Source organism: Ctenopharyngodon idella, chromosome 12 (assembly GCF_019924925.1).
Source record: "Ctenopharyngodon idella isolate HZGC_01 chromosome 12, HZGC01, whole genome shotgun sequence".
Classification (NCBI taxonomy): Eukaryota; Metazoa; Chordata; class Actinopteri; order Cypriniformes; family Xenocyprididae; genus Ctenopharyngodon; species Ctenopharyngodon idella.
The window spans coordinates 29153797-29173853 of NC_067231.1; the positions used below are offsets into that span (position 1 = coordinate 29153797).

General features: G+C 37.0%; 1 protein-coding gene across 1 annotated transcript in view; it reads left to right on the top strand.

Annotated features, from left to right (window-relative positions):
• polr3a (polymerase (RNA) III (DNA directed) polypeptide A) overlaps positions 1–19732 on the top strand; it is a 30166-nt gene extending 10434 nt beyond the window's left edge. Inside the window, exons 18-31 of the mRNA XM_051915021.1 lie at positions 1568–1686; positions 2190–2327; positions 2717–2887; positions 5192–5305; positions 8949–9035; positions 9111–9193; positions 9461–9631; positions 10563–10656; positions 12603–12695; positions 12935–13099; positions 15386–15550; positions 16618–16749; positions 16853–16985; positions 19068–19732. Of these exons, the coding sequence (XP_051770981.1) occupies positions 1568–1686; positions 2190–2327; positions 2717–2887; positions 5192–5305; positions 8949–9035; positions 9111–9193; positions 9461–9631; positions 10563–10656; positions 12603–12695; positions 12935–13099; positions 15386–15550; positions 16618–16749; positions 16853–16985; positions 19068–19216 (1814 nt within the window). The 3' untranslated portion in view covers positions 19217–19732. The remainder of the gene's footprint in view (positions 1–1567; positions 1687–2189; positions 2328–2716; positions 2888–5191; positions 5306–8948; positions 9036–9110; positions 9194–9460; positions 9632–10562; positions 10657–12602; positions 12696–12934; positions 13100–15385; positions 15551–16617; positions 16750–16852; positions 16986–19067) is intronic.
• Positions 19733–20057: the final 325 nt, after the last annotated feature.

Consider the following 20057-nt stretch of genomic DNA (forward strand, 5'->3'; position numbering starts at 1 on the left):
AAGAAGAAATTCAACACACAAGTGATTTTTCTTCACACACAGTATGTATGAGTTGCAGTCTGAACACGTTTTTCCGCACCCTTTTGATTGACGATGGCCGATAGTGATAATAATAGCTTTTGTTGGCCGATACATTGGTGCATCTCTAATTTAGACATTTACTGCCACCTATTGGTAGTTTTAGTTTCTTATTTACAGTATTCATTAAACCTAATTATCCGTATTAAAGGCACAATATGTAGTTTTCGCAGCTATTCAAAACAAAGGAGTAGCTTGATGACGCCTTGATTTCGCGGAATCATGGGAGGTGTTGTCCTCACATCTACAGCCGGTGCAAAGAATCCGACGGGACTCGGGCAGAAATCATATTCATGGATGAGCTAATGTATTAAAGATTTATTAACATTACTATAGTATGAAGCAGGGTATGGCTAAAAGCTGCTGAAGCGGATCGAGGCAGCTGGAGCGATTTGCTAATGAGAGACGAGTGCGACACACGGCTCGAGAGCAGCGGAGCTTTTATTATGCCGCAGATGACCGCTTCTGCTTCTTTCGGTCAAGCGTATGTGGGGTAACACAGTGCTGTTTTATCATATTTTAAATACATTTGTGTGTTGAAAGTTGTTATAGTGCTACTCTGCGTTCGCTCGGTGGCTGCTATGAGACACTTGTTGCACACTGCAGTAAGCGAGATCGAAATTAGCCATGGTAAAACATGGTACTCGTGGTAAAAAACGAGATTTATACAACAAGACTTGCTGTGTTGAGCTATATAACATGATTAGTTTTCTATCGATGAATGTATCCAAACAGTTGCATACCTGTCCAATAGAACACATTATATATTAAAGCGACTTTGGTGTTTCCATGGTTTCTACAAAATAAAACCGGAAATTGAGGGTAACGCGGTATGATGTCATTGACAGGCACCGTGTCCTGGTTAAAATTGCATATTTCTCTGGATGTAAACAACTTGGAAACATTTGGGATAATGCAAGTACACAAGTCAACAAAATATAACATTGTTCTAGTGGCTTTTGAATATTTTAATCCAAAAATCTTACATATTGTGCCTTTTAATAAAAAAAATTAAAGGTATAGTTCACCCAAAAATGAAAAATCTGTCATTTACTTACCCTTATGGCCGTTGAAACCTAAAATTTTGTGTAATAAATTCTATGGTGAATCAAAAGCTACTTTTTTGTAATGTATATTTGATGCTTTTCTCATTTAACACAATAGTGACTTTAAATGATCTTTTGGGGGTAATTTCTCAGCCAAATTGGATGTTCGATGAATTAGGTTCATTAATTGCCATATATCGTGTAATTAATTAGATGAAAAATTTTAATAGCTTTACAGCCCTAATATATAAATAAACTTCCCCCATGAACTCTACATCACAGCCTTATTTCCTTTGTGTCAGATTAAAATCAATCTCTACCCTGACTGAAGTCTGTACAGTTACTCTGACAGAATGTGAATCAATCAAGAAATTCAGTATTCGTAACACCTGTGAGAAACGTATGATTAGAGCATAACTCTGAAATAATCTCTGCCTCTCCAGGTTCATTCATTAACATCTCACAGATGATCGCTTGCGTCGGGCAGCAGGCCATCAGCGGCTCTCGTGTTCCTGATGGATTTGAGAACCGTTCGCTGCCTCACTTTGAAAAGCACTCCAAAGTAAGAGCGAACCACTTCTTTTGCGTTTATCACTTTCTCTCAGCATGCATGAGTGATTCTTTAATTACAGCAATTTTTGTTCTTATTCCACTGGGATGATTTCAAATAAATGCTTTTTGTAATAAAAAAGCCAGTCATTGTGGTGCACAGGATAGATTTTAGTAGCTTTGAACTTTAATAACTTTACAATTAGTTTTTCCCTATTTTGAAGAGGTAAATAATGCATGTGTCTTTATTTAATTGACTGCTAGCAAACTTTGCTTTATCAATTCCAAAGTTTATGTACCTTTTTGTCCAAAAACTGAATCCTTTTCATGTCCGTAACATCACACAGTGTACCAAAATTCGCTTGAAGGTCGATCCAGGACATGTGATGAATGTTTCAGCATGCTTTATGATTCTGTTGGGTTGGAGGAAACGCTTCTGAGGTTAAAGAAGAGACAAACCAAAGGCTGCGTGGAATAAAAGAAACATGTTTGTGTGATTGTTCTTTTATGTTTCAGCTCCCTGCTGCGAAGGGCTTTGTGGCAGACAGCTTTTATTCTGGTCTGACCCCCACTGAGTTCTTCTTTCACACTATGGCTGGTAGAGAAGGTCTGGTCGACACCGCCGTAAAAACAGCAGAGACGGGATACATGCAGGTCCGACGGCAGATGCACGCGTCTCCGTTTGCCTCCTTTATTCACCTTATTTGTAACAAGAGTGTGTGCGGCCATTTGTAAATTGAATGGCTTCCAGTGTCATCTGCTTCCGGTTATTTTTTTTTTAGCTGTAATGTTGCAAACTGGTATTTCTAACCACATTATTTTAATGCATTGGCATAATTATAAACGCACTGGTTTGTAGCACAATCAGTTTAACCATTTTGTTATTCTTTTAGTAATTACCTATAGCAGCTAATGAATTAGAAGTCTTGCACATTCACAGTAAATAGCATACTTCCACGTTGCAAAATAAGGTGGATAATGATGCACTTAGTAAGTGGTTTATTTATGCACTTATGCATATTAATCGTGTTTGTGTCATACAGAGGCGTCTGGTGAAGTCTCTGGAGGACTTGTGCTCTCAGTACGATCTGACGGTGCGCAGCTCCACCGGTGACATCATACAGTTCATCTACGGCGGAGACGGACTCGATCCCGCGGCCATGGAGGGAAAAGACGAGCCGCTGGAGTTCAAAAGAGTCCTCGACAACATCAGAGTATGTCAAAAGAGTATTCTTAAAGGGTCATGAAACTCCAAAACACATTTTTTGAGATGTGAACAGATATGTACATGCTGCACATCACTAAAAGCACTCATCAATCTAAACTAAATTTAAGTGGAAATGGTTGTTTTTCTGAGCAATTTCGTTCTTCCGGGTTGAAAAACAAAATCGAAGTAACGTCACGGGAATCTGACGTAGAAGCGTGCCTCCGGAGTGTGTGATTGGCTGCTGGGGCTGGAGAGGCACGAATCTACGTCATCCGGTTCTGAGTGATTCTCTGCATTTATTCATGACAGTGAACTCTTTTAAGCCAATCACTGCGCTGTATTAAGCATGAGATCGCATTACAGCGGAGAATTCAAACAACATGAGAGCGTTTTCAGCGCAGAACGCCACGATGAGTTTAACAACGCTCACAACACATATCAAAGATCATATACGGACTGGAGTAAGCATGTTTTTAAGTTTTTATGGACATATTTCACATACTCTAGTGCTCTAAACATGAACCAGTACAGTGTATGCGCATATATTTAATCACCTCTTCAAATGAAATGCATGTGCAAATAAGGACACTGACACAGCCGTACGTCTGATCATAAATGCGATGACATGAGGAATTATTCTAATACACAAACAATGGTTTGAACAATGGACAAAAAGTAACTATGCTTTTATTCTGTGTTAAACTGACGCGTGTCGTTTGTTCAGAGACTTTAGTGCTCGTAAATGTAACAAAAATATTATTAGACCTTTTAAATGTTCTTCCGCATTTCTCCCTCATTCAAGGTGCCCTCAACTCAACTGCCCTTTTTTGTTGTTGTTTTTCTCCATGGTCATATTTAATCTTCATTTGTCTGTATAATGAGTGTGTTGCAGGTCTGTTTTATTCGTTGTTGTCTCCCTTTTTCCCACCCTTTACTCTCCCACTTTTCCACTGCTTTACATGCCCATTTCAACTCAGAGGTGTGAACGACCAAGCTAAGGCCACATCCACACGAAGCCAGAGCGTTCCCTATCCAATCTTTTTTTTTTTTTTTTTTTTCTCTGCGTACGCACGAAACCACTGAAACCGACTCAAAACGATGTAGTATACATGCCAGATCGGTATGTGGCGCTGTAATTCTGCCACAGAGAACAGAGAATAAGACTTGGAGCATGCGCATAAACCTATGCAAACATTAGTAAAGCTTAGAAATAAAGCTTTATTTTAGTAAAGCTAATAGCCTCGGTACTTTCTGCGGCACGAACTCAAGCATGTAGTCCGCTGTTGTTGTTGTTGCTGTTACATGACTGGGGTCGAGACGCGCGGGTGATGACATTATCATTTCAGAAAATATACGGATTGGCTGTACACACGAAAACTCAAGGGTGTCATTTTCAGATTTATCCACTCTGAGACCCGGTTTAAAAAAAATAGCGGTTTCAGGCTCCCAAAACGTCGGATCCGTCTGGACGAAACGCCTGTAAGATACAAAATTTTTGCATATACAGCTAAACACATCTCTGTGTGTACTAAAACATGTTCATCATGTAAACATGCACACAAACTTGTTTATTAAATGAGTTCATACAATCTTACCTCAGAATTCAAATTGACCAAGTTTAAGTAGTTGTTCAATGAAATTTTTGTACTCTTCTACAGCATCAAAATGTAATTTACAATTATGCATATTCAAATTGGCTGGTCAGATGATACAGCAGTGATGTTTGCCATTATGTCATAAACTTGATGTGGCTCTGACAGAATTGTATTTTTTTTGTGGTTCAGCTATTCCTTATGAAATCCATTGTATTTATTTGTCTGGATTCTGTTTTAATGGATTAATCACATTTTAATAATGAAAAACATGTCTAATCAATTGAATTCATAAAACAGAATTTTTACAATATAAGAATTTAATTCATTTTTTGTATTTACTTCATTTATCACATCATTTTCTTCAGAGAAATTAAAGTCTAGTTTGTCCTGTTTCATGCTGTTCTGCTTGTGGATTCTGGGAATTGTGGCGTCTCTTCTCAAATGTGAGCTGACATTTATGAAATGATAGAGTTGTGATCCGCCATCAGTTACAATCACTGCTGGCTTATTTTCATCCCCATTCACATTCTGATTACCGCTTTCTGTGGAGTCTAATTGGTTGAAATGGTGCTGGAGGATGCTGGGATATAGAAACACTCTCTGCGGGAACGCTGAAGGGCACTTTGCACGCATTTTCTCTCTTGCCGCTCTGAATCTGAGCATTAGAGGCAGTGTTTATTCTTGTTGAGCGCTGATGCTGAGGTTTGTTTTCTCAGGCGGTGTTCGGCTGTCCAGGTGAGCCTGCGCTGAGCAGAAACGAGCTGGTTTTGACCACCGACTCCATCATGAAGAGAAAAGACTTCCTGTGCTGTAAAGACACATTTCTGGAGGTGAGCCCCTGCACTTTTGTCTACAGAAATTTATCTTTTACTCTCCCTCATGTCGTTCCAGACCAGTAGACGTGATTTCTTCAGTAGAACACAAAAAGTAGACGCTTAGCTGAATGTTCATGCTGCTCTTTTCCATACAATGAAATCAGAAAGTGACCAGGAGATGTCAAGCTCCAAAAATCACTAAAAAGGTGCCATTTAAAGTATAAAACATATTCATATTATGCTTTGTGTGAGGACTGCAATTGACTTTAGACTTTAGCGGGCCGCATGATGGCATAAAATAAGCTTTAAAATAATCTGAAAGGCCAAAAATCAAGATGTAAGCTGACATTATTATTATTATTATTATTATTTATTTATTGGCATTTGGCCTCAACTTCTATATTTTTTTTATTGATGAACCAGGATTCCCACTGCCTTGGAAAACCTGGATATATGAACAAATTTTTATTTATAGACCTGGAAATTTATGATGAATATAATTTTTTTTAAAACATATTTTATTTCTACATTTTATTGGGTAGAAAATGCTCAGAAATTTGTGAGATGATGATGATAACCCCCCAAAAATATATTATAATTTAACATATTGGCTCTCCTATTGGGTGTGAATCTTTAGGTAGACAGCGAATCGATTGATTCACAATTCATAGGTTTTTGTTTCAGGAAAGATTTTTGCCAAATCAGAATGATTTGGTACGATTCATGATACGATTCATAATGCGATTCAATTCGATTTTGATTAATGATTCGATTCTGTATTTAAGTTCATTCATAGGGTTGTGTCCTAATGTGTCATGGGTAAGAACTTAAGATTGTCTTGAAATCAAAAAGGTCACTGATGCTTTCATTGTGTTGGAAAAGACCATCAGGAACGTTCTGCCTGACGACCTGTGTTTCACACAAGAAATGAAATGTCATGAGGGTGAGAAAAAGATGACACAATGCACATTTTGAGGTGAATTGTTCCTTTATCTCATTAAGCTTGTGATCTCATGGTAATTTACCCAGATTAACATGATTACTATGATCCACAGCTGATTTTACCCACATCCCAAATCTATGAATTGACCATCCAACCTCACAGATAAGGGAATTGAACAATTTATCAAACAATGGGGACACATTCACATGGGGACAAAACATACAAAGAAAAAAACATTTTCTTTCTCATTTAATGCAGTTCTTGTCTGTCCTCCTAAAGCCCCTGAAGCGTTCTTCACTCTGAGTGCTCCGTTTATCAAAGCGCTTCAGATGAACGTGTCTTTCAAAGTGCAGATGCACTCAACTCTTATAAAGGAAAATGAATGGTTTTACTGTGTTCATGAGAAGTGACATGAGGACACTGTGTGATGTGTTGTGTATATAGTGACAGCTACAGAGTGTCCCTCAAATAAAGCTTTTTGCAAATCTGCTGTCAATGTCCAGGTTGCATATAAATGCAGTTGTCACTCTTAAAACTTTTGAGTATGTACATGGTTTAAGTGCCCCTACTATGCTATGTTAGTTTCCTAGTTTTGTTTTGGAGACCTAAAGTATGTTTACATTCATCCAAGGTCAAAAAACACTTTCATTTTCTCATAATATACTTGGAACATCAGCTCTTCTCTATAGAAGCTTGTTTCTGCCACTGAATAAAAAAAAAAAATTGGTAATTGCGACTTTTTATCTCACAATTCAGACTTTTTTTCTTGGCAATTGCTGTCTTTTTTTCTCAGAATTGCGTGATATAAACTTGCAGTTGTGAGTTATAAAGTCAGAATTGCGAGTTATAAAGTCAGAATTGCGAGATATAAAGTCAGAATTGCGAGTTATAAAGTCAGAATTGCGAGATATAAAGTCAGAATTGCGTGATATAAAGTCAGAATTGCGTGATATAAAGTCAGAACTGCGAGATATAAAGTCAGAATTGCGAGTTATAAAGTCCAATTCTGAGGGGAAAAAATACTTTTTCTCAGAATTGAGTTTATATCTTGTAATTCTGACTTTATAACTTGAAACTGCGACTTGATATCTCACAATTCTGAGGAAAACATCAGCACTGTGAGATAAAAAGTCGCAATTATCTTTTATTTTTTTTAAATTCGTGGCAGAAACAAGCTTCCATACTTTTATCACAGTATCTGAAACGGTTAGTTTAAGGATTCTGTCTCTCTAAACCCCGCCTTTCCGAGAGCCTGCTCTGCTCTGATTGGTTGGATGGCACAGTCTGCTGTGATTGGTCAGAAACTAAATGTTTATTAGCATATCTGAATTTTAGCTTTTGATACACAGTGATACGAACAGTAACGATGGCGTCGGTTTTACCGTATCAGTCTCATCAAAGTGGATTTGCTTTGGCAGCAGAAAACGGCGTCTTCTCGACAACACGAACCAAACTCTTCCAGTCTCAGATACAACTACAGTGTTTGTGGGTGGGGCAAAGCAGTCGCTGTTCACCTGCAGCCAGTGAACATCATAGGCTGGCATTATGCAAATTAGTTACAAACCTATATAGATTTGAGCAGGAAGGAAGACTGGAATTACTGATGATTCGTTTCAGCAGTTCAAAAACGCTTCTTTCTTTCATCTGATCTTTGAAACTTTGCAGAGCTTTTACATTTACAAACAGCTACATTACACACTACATGAAAGGGAATATCTGAAAAAAGCATATTGGGGCACTTTAAAATGTCAACGTTTATGTTATGTAGTCAGTGTTTCACTTAAATGAAACTGATGACTGAAGAGTTTCTGCTCAGTGTCTGTGTCTTTCATTTAAAGGCATTGACAGACACTGGCAGTGAGAAGTACTTAGAGGTATTGTATGGTACGCATGACGTGTGAGTGTGGTTTGGGTTTAATTTCTATATATGAGAGCCAGGTGTGAGTTTAGTTCAGCATGAATTACAGTAGTAACCAGTGTTAACGTGTTGATTCTGATCTACACACACTAATCCTGATGCACGCTTTCAGTCAAACAGGCTGTCCGGGCCATTACAGGTTTGCAGGTTTATGTGAATTTACGTATTTATGCCTCAAAATACGACTCACTGCACTATGACTCACTGAGTGTCAAAAAATGTATGGGCTCATATTTCAAATCAAGCTTGTTTTAAGATTTTTAACCCAGCATTCATTTTATTTTTATATTTTCAGTTTTCATTTTGAGTTTGAGTAATTTTTTGTGCTTTTGGCCTTTTAATTAATTTTTGATGTTATTTTTTTTTTTTTTTTTTTTTTTTTATTCCAGTTTTTGTACTTCAACTTATTTTATTTCCATTTGTTTCCAAGGCAGCATTTTTAATTAACATTTCTAAATGTTTCATCTAATATATATATTTTTTTATTTCAGCATTATTTCACTTAACAAAACAAATTTTAAATAGTTTTAGTCAACAGTAACAACACTGGCATGTATAATAAATACTAAATTATTCTTAATATTCATGAAAATCTCACGAAAAAATAATTTACATTTTTCTTCATATGAATTTTTTTTGTTTCTTTTGATTTTTGAGGTGATATTTGATGTTCTTGACAGACTCCAATAATATATATTTTTTTATACTTTTTTATGCAAAGCTGAATACTTATAAATGAAGGATTTTGCTCATGTAAGTTTGCTTTCTAAATGCTTTGAAATTCTTTTAAATTGTAGGAAATCAGAAAGTTCATAAAAACAATTTCGGAGAGAATCAAAAAGACACGTGACAAGTACGGCATCAATGACAATGGAACAACAGAGGTAAGAGCTCAGTTTCATATAAGTGTGTGTGTGTGGGCGCTTGTGTCTGACAGCCTGTTTTCTGATCTGTAACAGCCTAAAGTTCTGTACCAGTTAGACAGGATCACTCCGACCCAGCTGGAGAAGTTTCTGGAAACCTGCAGAGACAAATATATGAGGTAACACAGCTGTACGTAATTTCTGATGAGCGCTCGGCTCTAATTTTGCTCATACGGTTCAATAGACGGATGCTGATCTAATGAGCTGTGCTTAATCTGGGCGGAAAGAGCTGCACCATTACTGACCCTGTCAGGCTCATTTCCAGCTGGATAAAGCTGATACAATGACTTGCATGTCTCAAATAAGATCTAGTGATGAATTAACAGCACTTGAGAAGCAGGCTGATTTACAGAAATGGTTTTAATGTGATGTTGTATGATGCTCAGGGCACAGATGGAGCCGGGGTCTGCCGTCGGAGCGCTGTGTGCCCAGAGCATCGGGGAGCCGGGCACTCAGATGACCCTCAAGACGTTTCACTTCGCTGGAGTGGCTTCCATGAACATAACTCTGGGAGTCCCGAGAATCAAAGAGATCATCAATGCATCCAAGAATATCAGGTGACTACAGAAACTCTAATACACTTTGGATAAAAGCGTCTGCCAAATGAGTAAATGTAAATGAAAGAGTTGTAGTAGAGTGTTGTTGACATGCCGTCATTTTACGCCGGACTGCTTCACAAACGAGGGTCAATTCAACACAAAAGATTAACATGACGACACATGCTAGTGGATGAGTTGAATCAACTCCACAGCAACTACATAAATTTATCCACTAACCATTCAGAAATGTCTAAAAGTTGTAACTTCTTCCTGAGTCTCTCCATCAGTGTCGACTCCGGTTTGAACAATGTAAGGCTAAACACCATTACTGACAATCCTCATTTTGGCTGCGTGAGATTCTCCAGCTTTGTTGTTGTTGAGCAACCGAAGCGTGAGCTGTTAAAGCTCCGCCCTCTTCTGGAAAGGGTGCCGGGAGCAGCAGCTCATTTAAAGGGACACACACAAACGGCGTGTTTTTGCTCACACCCAAAAAGAGGCAAATTTGACGAGCTATAATAAATGATCTGTGGGGTATTTTGAGCTAAAACTTCACAGACACATTCTGGGGACTTGTATCGACCTTACAGACCTGTCAGGAAAAAATCCTGAAATAACCTTCACAAAATAGCGATACGACTCTGAAACAAAAGTTCTAGACTGGAAGAGACCCTGTGAAAATTATAGACGTGCTGGTGACCGTACGCCCAGCGGCTGACGTGCAATCGATTCATGAGAGTTTGATCTCGACCCCTGAAGGTGAAAAACACATTTGTCAATCAGAGGGAGAAGCCTGGAGCTCAGCTCCGCAGGGCGGAGGTGGATGACCGCCTGTCACCCTCATGGTGCAGTTGAGGAGTGTCCGCATGATTGCTGCTGTTGATGCTTCAGGGATGATTAATGGCTGCAGTAACCCTAGTTCTTATTCCTAACGAGTCTCTCTGTGTCTCAGTACGCCCATCATAAGTGCCAACCTGGATACAGATGATGATCCAGACTTCGCTCGGCTGGTGAAAGGACGCATTGAGAAAACTCTACTGGGAGAGGTACGCTGACTTTGACTTGTGCTGTTCACTAAGTCCTGCATTATTATTCACATTTCTCATGCTTTCTGTTAGGAGTGTGTTCAGAAAGTCAATATGAAATTAAAATGCCCCTGACTGAAATAGCAACTCCCTGGCAAACATCCAGAATACCAACCTTCATGGAGAATTCAATTGCCTTGCAACGAGTTTGATTTTGTACTTTTGCTCATTGACACTGTATAGACAGCACACTGTTTTTAGAACGAGCCAGTATGTGGGTGGTTTGTGTATTATGTTGGGTTTTTTTTTCAAATTAATAAGTGATCTTACTGATCATAAAAATGGTATGCTCACCATATGCAATAATATAAGGATTCTATATTATTAGCTAAAAGCAAATACCTGTACGTAAGGTTGGTTGTGTCTCTCCAGATCCCATTTCTCCTAAATTCTCACTGTCTACATTCTCTATCTTTAAACTTCCTACTGCTGATGAGATAACATGTTTTATTCAGAAATCCAAATCCCCTACTTGTCAACCTGATCCTCTTCCAACACACTTAGTTTATCTTCTTTGTCTTCTTTAATCATCATTCATTCTTCATTGTCTTCAGGTATTGTTCCCTCATCACTTAAAACGGTTAAAATAACGGAAAAAAGGGGAGCATATCCAACTAATTTTTAGTGTTTCTAACTTGGTGTATTTCCAATATATTAGAAAGGGTGTAGCAGCACAGGTCTCTCACTACCGTTCAGACAACAATTTGTTTGAAAAATTTCAATCTGGCTTCCGTCCACTTCATAGCACAGAAACCTCACTTGTCAAAATTACTAATGATCTGCTAATGGCACTGGATTCTGGTCAGCTGACTTTATTCATTTTGCTCGATCTGAGTGTTGCCTTTGATACAATCTCACGTAACATCCTCCTAGACAGGCGTCATGGGCACCTGTCTGTCTTGGTTTAGATTGTATCTTTCTGGTCGCATTCAGCTCGTACAACTCAAAAACTTCAGGTCTAAGCCATTGCGAGTTACCATTGGTGTTCCCCAAGGCTCAGTCTTGGGCCCTCTTTTATTTTTTATTTACTGCCCCTTGGACATATTTTTAGGAAGTATGGTATTCATTTCCACTGCTATGCTGACTTCACCTGTCTTCTGTGCCTACTTCTGTTTTTCCTCCACTTTCTCTGTCCAGCTGCTTAGCTGAAATTAAAAATAGTTTTCCATCTAATTTCCTTAAACTCAATAGTGGTAAAAACTTAAATTCTCTTGATAGGTTCAAAATCTACTCTGGCAAAATCTCATAGCTTCTCAGTGACTTAACCAATCCATAGTTTTTCCATCTACACAGGTTAAAAGGTATCATCCTTGATAGCACCCAATCTTTTGAAGCTCACGTTAGTAATACTATTTGTTCTGCATATTTTCATTTATGAAACATAAACAGTCTTCGTCCTTCTCTGACAACAAACAGCATTGCTATCCTTGTACATGATCTAGTTACGTCGCATATAGATTATTCCAATTCCATTCTCTTTGGTCTTCCTTCTAAATTCCTACATAAACTGCAGCTGGTCCAGAATTCAGCTGCACGAATTATTTCTAGAACCCCTCCCATAGCGCACATTTTTCCTGTTCTTCAACACTTGCCCTGGCTTCCGGAGGGAAAAATCTAATTGATTTCAAAATCTTGCTCTTTAACTACAATTTTCTTAATAATCTAGCTCCTTCATATCTCACGGATCTTTCTCAAATTTATATTCCTGCCCCTACCCTCAGATCCTCTTCATCAATCTTTTTAGTCTTACCACGCATCTGTCTGAACAGTATGGGGCTTTTCGTTATGCTGCCCCTCATTTGTGGAACTCACTTACCCTGGACATTCGTAACCTCTTTTAAATCACACTTTTCACCTTGAGTGTCGTGAAAGGCGCCTATAAAAAGTATTATTATTATTTCTGTCAGATTTCTGAGTACATTGAGGAGGTTTTCCTGCCTGATGATTGTTTCATCCTGGTGAAGCTGTCCCTAGAGAGGATTCGTCTTCTGAGATTGGAGGTAATGGCAGATCTGATCATAATTACCTGTTAGACTTGAACTCAAAATGATTTTTCAAGCATCAGTGTTTTTTGTCACTTCTCACTCTGTATTTCCAATGGTTTATATTGATAGTTCTGCCATTGTCATTATTTTTTTTCTCTCTCTTGAGTGATTTTAAATAATCACTTTTTTTCCACAATGATGATCATCATCTCCAGAGAGGTTTCTAGAGTCGTATTGATGTTTGTTCTGTTCAGGTGAACGCAGAGACCGTACGATACTCCATCTGCACGTCAAAGCTGCGGGTGAAGCCGGGTGATATCGCGGTTCACGGAGAGGCCGTGGTCTGTGTGTCTCCGAGAGAAAACAGCAAGAGCTCCATGTACTACGTCCTGCAGTCGCTCAAACAGCAGCTTCCTAAGGTCAGTCGCTGACACTGTAATGATGCCAATGTTGGACTTGAACGAACTTCCATGCACTGACATAATAGTGATATGAGGTTCACTAACTGATGCTGTTATCTAGAGAACAGAGTGACCATGTAATGCAGTTTAAGTAGCAAATCAGATTTTGTTTATTTTAAGGGAATTATGATCCGAGACACCCGGGGACACAACTTTGTCTTTTTGAAAACAATCAACTAAAAGCTTAAACAGTATATGGAAAGAATAACGATAAAATGCTAGCTGCATGATTACAAACAGTCTCTTCAACCACACAGTATCATTATTTCTGTGTTACAATGATTCATGTTATCACAGAAGTGCTGGGATAAAAGTTTATAGTTCGGATATAAACACTGACGTCTACAGTAGTGGCAATATAGAGCAAATCACCCTTTGAAAGTAACTTGGTTCTTCAAATAATGATTATATCAATTACATTGTTGTGCCAGTTGGTGGCGACAAGTGACTGTTAAAAAATGTATTTGTCATTGAATCATTCATTCAAGAGATGAAACAAGTGAAGTATTTACGAGCGAGTCATCGAATCATTCATTCAAACCATTTTTTAAAAAAATACTCCATTCAAATTAATTAAACATTTTAAATGGACTACAGTAGTTAGCATTTTGTCAAAACCTCTAGTAAACTACATGTTATTTTGTTTCGTCTGTTCAGAATCATGGGAGAATCGTGATCTCTGTTTGAAACAAAAAAAAATGTGATTCTCAAGTTATCCGGAATCGTGCAGATGTAGTGTTTAGTTATAAATATATTGTTCTTTCATATTTGTTCAAAATACATTTATACAGTTTGAATTGTTAAAAATGTATTAGTATATGTGGAACAGTGTTGTCATTGCAAACAAAAACTAATAAACTTATTGTAAACTAAAACTTCAATTTTTGTAAATTGAAGTAAAGCAGAAATAATAAATATGAATATTAGATAAAAAAAATTAAGTTGAAGTACTAAAATTACTGAAACTAAAACCAAAATAAATGTAAAGCTAAACAGAAATATTTTAAAAATAACTAATAAAAATGACAAAAGCACATAAAATTACTAAAACTTAAACTAAAATCTAAAAATAATTAGAAAAATATTGGAAAAAAAATAACAATATGCTAATCAAAACATTGATAAATACTGTAATAGTGTATTTAAATAATACTGAAATAGCACTTGATATGTTAAAGGGTTAGTTCACCCAATTCTGTCATTTATTACTCACCCTCATGCCGTTCCACACCCGTAAGACCTTCGTTAATCTTCGGAACACAAATTAACATATTTTTGTTGAAATCCGATGGCTCTGTGAGGCCTACATAGGGAGCAATGACATTTCCTCTCTCAAGATCCATTAATGTACTAAAAACATATTTAAATCAGTTCATGTGAGTACAGTGGTTCAATATTAATGTTATAAAGCGACGAGAATATTTTTGGTGCGCCAAAAAAACAAAATAACGACTTATATAGTGATGGATGATTTCAAAACACTGCCTCATGAAGCTTCGGAGCGTTATGAATCAGCGTGTCGAATCAGCGGTTCGGAGCGCCAAAGTCACGTGATTTCCGCAGTTTGGCGGTTTGACACGCGATCCGAATCATGATTCGACACGCTGATTCATAACGCTCTGAAGCTTCATGAAGCAGTGTTTTGAAATCGGCCATCACTATATAAGTCGTTATTTTGTTTTTTTTTTGCTGCACCAAAAATATTCTCATCACTTTATAATATTAATATTGAACCACTGTACTCACATGAACTGATTTAAATATGTTTTTAGTACATTAATGGATCTTGAGAGAGGAATTGTCATTGCTCCCTATGCAGGACTCACTGAGCCATCGGATTTCAACAAAAATATCTCAATTTGAGTTCTGAAGATGAACGAAGGTCTTACAGGTGTGGAACGACATGAGGGTGAGTAATTAATGACATTATAATAATTTTTGTGAACCCTTTAATTAACATCTAGATTATTAAATACTAATATGCATTGTTAGTTCATATTCTCAAATTTAGTTAACTAATGTTAACACATTGAACCATGTTGTAAAGTGCTACTCATTTATCTTTAATCATAATGTATTTGCTAATCGAGCCAGGAGAGGCTGTAAACGCAGGGCCTGTTTTAAGCTGATAATCTCAAAATATCGTCGTCTTATTCCAAGTGGCTGGAGTATATATAATAATATCATAATGTGATATAATGTGTGTGTGTGTGTGTGTGTGTGTGTGTGTGTGTGTGTGTGTAGGTGGTGGTCCAGGGCATCCCTGAAGTGGCGCGTGCCGTCATTCACATTGATGAGCAGAGTGGGAAACAGAAGTTCAAACTGCTAGTGGAGGGAGACAATCTCAGGGCTGTCATGGCAACACACGGCGTCAACGGCAACAGAACAACATCCAACAACACTTATGAGGTACCGGCCGCCCACGGTCCAATCTAACTCTGTCTCATTTGGGAAAGCTCTTCAGTTTTCTCTTCTTCTTTTGAATGTTTCATTCAAGGTTTTGTGTTTTAAACATCGGTCTTTACACAGGCAGTACTGCACACTGCAGTGTTTTTTGAGTGACAATCAACATTGAATCCTTCACATTATTGTTCAGCTTGTGTATTGTCTGGAGATGTTTACTCGTATCTGTAGGGCCTTATGAAATCCATTTTATTCTATTTTTATACATTTTAATTTTTCCTGGATTCTGTTTTTTCCATTTTAATTTTTCTGCATTCCGTTTTAATGGTTAAAATTACATTTTAGCAATGAAAAAGCTTGTTTAATTAATTGAAACCATGAAACAATTTATTAAGTTTAATAGAAACTTAATTTTTAGGGCTCTATGAAATCTTAATTTTTTTTCCCCAGATTTTTTCCAAGATTGATTTCCATTTCATTGCTTTAATTACATTTTAATGATCAAAAAGCATGCCTAATTGATTCAATTCATAAATAAACCATTTAATAATATATTAATAATAAGGCCATATGAAATGTTTTATATTTTCAAAAATTATATTTTCAGGATTTATGTTTTTAAAAAATGTAATATATTATTTATTTATTTATTATTTTAAAACTGGTAAATGAAGGCATAAAAATTTATTTTATTTTGAAATGTCATCAAATGAAAATTTAACAGTTCATTTTATTTTTTGGCATGGAAAACATGGAAGAGCGATTGTGAGAAAAATAAAGTTTTCATAGAGAAGTACATTCTACTGTACAATAGTACTTCATCTTTCCATAATAATTTCTTCAAGTTAAACCTAACTTTTATTTTGAAGGGTTGCCATGAAGACCTTTGAGTTTCTGTGTCCGTATTATATGTCAGTATTTATGTAGTGAAATGGTGAAACACTGACAGATAGTAGTCCATATCATAATTTGATTGACTGTACAGCCCAACTTTTGATGTATTAATTCAGAATTCACCAGTAGGGCTTTACATCTGTCTGTAGAGCCTGTGATGATCTGTTTGTGTTCATCAGGTCGAGAAGACGTTAGGCATCGAAGCAGCGAGATCGACCATCATTAATGAGATCCAGTACACCATGGTGAACCACGGTATGAGCATCGACCGCAGGCACGTCATGCTGCTGGCGGATCTCATGTCTTATAAGGTGAGCAGCTGATGGATTATAATGATGTTGAGTGATGTTTCGTGAGATGATGACGATGATTTGATGGGGATGAGAGCGACTCAATGACTCTTGTGGGCCGTAGGGTGAGATTCTGGGCATCACCCGCTTCGGTCTGGCTAAGATGAAGGAGAGCGTTCTCATGCTGGCGTCCTTTGAGAAGACGGCGGATCATCTGTTTGATGCGGCGTATTTCGGGCAGAAAGACTCGGTCTGCGGTGAGTGATGAGCAGAAACATGTATAATGACACCATGGAAAAAATCAGGGGGTTTTTAACATGAACTAACAATTATTAATCTTAGTTAATGGTAATATCAGAACTAATGCTTTATTAAAATCACAAGTTATATCTGTTAATATTATTTAATGTACCTGAGCTGACTTGAACTAAATGAATAAATACTCTAACAAATATTGCTTATTGTTAATGTTAGTTAATGCATTAAATAATGGGACCTTATTGTAAAGTGTTAACATTTATGTTAGTGTTTATTTTTAATAATTTCAATTTTAAAGGATTTATACATGATGAGAGTAGTTTGTTCTTTCTTTAATTTATGCTAATTTGAATTAAATCAATATGTCTGTGTACAAATTTACAGTAATGAGCATCTAATGAGAAATGTGCTTGAAAATGTTGAAAATCTTAATGGTCCTTAATGCAAAAATCATTTATTGTTAATTACCTTAATGAGAGAAGATAAAAGTTAAATACTTAGATGTAGAAATGTGATTCACCCTGCAGTTGTTTTTAGCAGTGCAAACATTTTAGTTTACTTTATTTTAAGGTGTCCTTGTTACAGTAATTATACATTTAAGTACTGAGTAATAATAACTGACTACATGTAGTATAGGGTTAGGGAAGTCGGTTGTATAATGCGGTTGTCAGTCCTGTAAATGACTTTATTTATTTATTTCAAATAGGGACAATGTACATTAATCAACATTCATGAATGTAAATGTACCCAAATTAGCCCTTTGCCAGATGTTAAAAAGAATTGGGCCCAATATAGACCCTTGTGGAACACCAGTTGATAGACGTAGTTAAAGGGTTAGTTTACCAAAAAATGAAAATTCTGTCATTAATTACTCACCCTCATGTTGTTCCACACCCGTAAGACCTTCGTTCATCTTCAGAACACAAATTAAGATATTTTTGATAAAATCTGATGGCTCAGTGAGGCCACCATTGACAGGAAGATAATTAACACTTTCAAACACCCAGAAAGCTACTAAAGACGCATTTAAAACAGTTCATGTGACTACATTAAGATTGAACTATACTACTGGTTCTATCTTAATGTTATGAAGCGATGAGAATACTTTTTGTGTGCCAAAAAAAAACAAAATAATGACTTTATTCAACAATATCTAGTGATGGGCGATTTCAAAACACTGCTTCATGAAGCTTTGAAGCTTTACAAATCTTTTGTTTCGAATCAGTGGTTCGGAGCGTGAATCAAACTGCAAGAGTCATGCCCCCCAGTGGTGAACCATTGAAATTTCAAAACACTTATGACATAACGAAGCCTCGTTTACTGAAATCATGTGACTTTGGCAGTTTGATACACACTCCGAACCACTGATTCGAAACAAAAGATTCGTAAAGCTTCACAAAGCAGTGTTTTGAAATCGCCCATCGCTAGATATTGTTGAATAAAGTCGTTATTTAGTTTTTTTGGCACACAAAAAGTATTCTCATCGCTTCATAACATTAAGGTTGAACCACTGTAGTCACATGAACTGTTTTAAATATGTCTTTAGTAGCTTTTTGGGTATTTAAAAGTGTTAATTGTCTTGCTGTCGATGCAGGCCTCACAGAGCCATCGGATTTTATCAAAAATATCTTAATTTGTGTTCTGAAGATGAACGAAGGTCTTACGGGCGTGGAACGACATGCAGATGAGTAATTATGAACAGAATTTTCATTTTTGAGTGAACTAACCCTTTAATTACATTTATAATTATCAATTTTTACTAATTGAGAATGGGAAGAAAGATTAGATTTAAATTTACAAACTCTCGGAAAAATTTAAATTGAATAATTAATGCAAAAGGTTATGATTTACAGTATCAAACACTTTCTGCAAATCAAGAAATACAGCGCCTACCACTCCAGCTTTATCCTTTAAATGACTGAACTGTGTGTGAACAGAACAGGATGTGTGTGTGTGTGTGTATATATATATATATATATATATATATATATATATATATATATATATATATATAATGAGGCCTATTTTTGAATAACCAAACTGAATGTCAGTCATTCCTCTGTCTTTCTGTGCTTCTACAGGTGTATCTGAGTGTATTATAATGGGAATCCCCATGAATATCGGCACTGGACTCTTTAAACTTTTACACAGCGCCACAAAGGACCCCAATCCCCCGCGCAGACCACTGCTCTTTGACAGTCCTGATTTCCACATCCCTTTGGCTCCATAATCTACGGGCCTGTGTTCGGATCGCTCTGATGTCCAGCCTAATGAGCGTTTACTGCAGATCTCCAGCTGTTCTGCAGCTCCTTTAGCATCATTTTGTGCCTTGCCTTGCCAAATCGGTTTTTCCCACTTGAGACAGTGGGAATAATTTGCAGGGATGATGATTCGATGACTTAATCGCCTTTATCGTGAGTAAGACTGAGATCACTGATGTTTTTTATTATCTTCATGATAATAGACTCTTGGGCCTTTATGTTGATCCCTGCAAACATTCGGCCCTGTTACTTTCTCATTTAAGATTATGTTCTTTACTGGTTGTTAGATTAAGATCAGATTAAATGAGGCACTTGGAGTTAAAAAAAGATTAATCTATTGTACTAAATGTAATTTATGCGACTGAAAGCGTGGGTTTTTGTTTAATTTTCTTTGAGCTATTTGCTGAAAAACAGGCATGGCTGACATCCATGTGTTATGTAAATATGTATCAGGTGTGAATAAAATGTAAATTACGACAACATCAGCAGCACATTGTTTCACTTAATTTATTTTTAAAAGTTCACAGCTGTGAATGCGTTTGAGAGGCTGAACGTCACATGCTGTTAGACATCAAGGCCTCTCAGATCCATCGCAAACACAGAGGGACGGGTTTACAAATGTGATGCTCCGTCATGTGAAAGGTTTTTCAGATGTCAATGTATTCCTGACCGTCTCTTTCTGCGCTCTCAAAACGGATCTAGCGTCTTCCTCTCCATCAGAGCATGTAAGTGCCCTTAAAATGCATCTGTAATCGAGCATGAATCTACTACAGATGCTCAATTCGCCACCTTTTAACAAGTACATTTTCA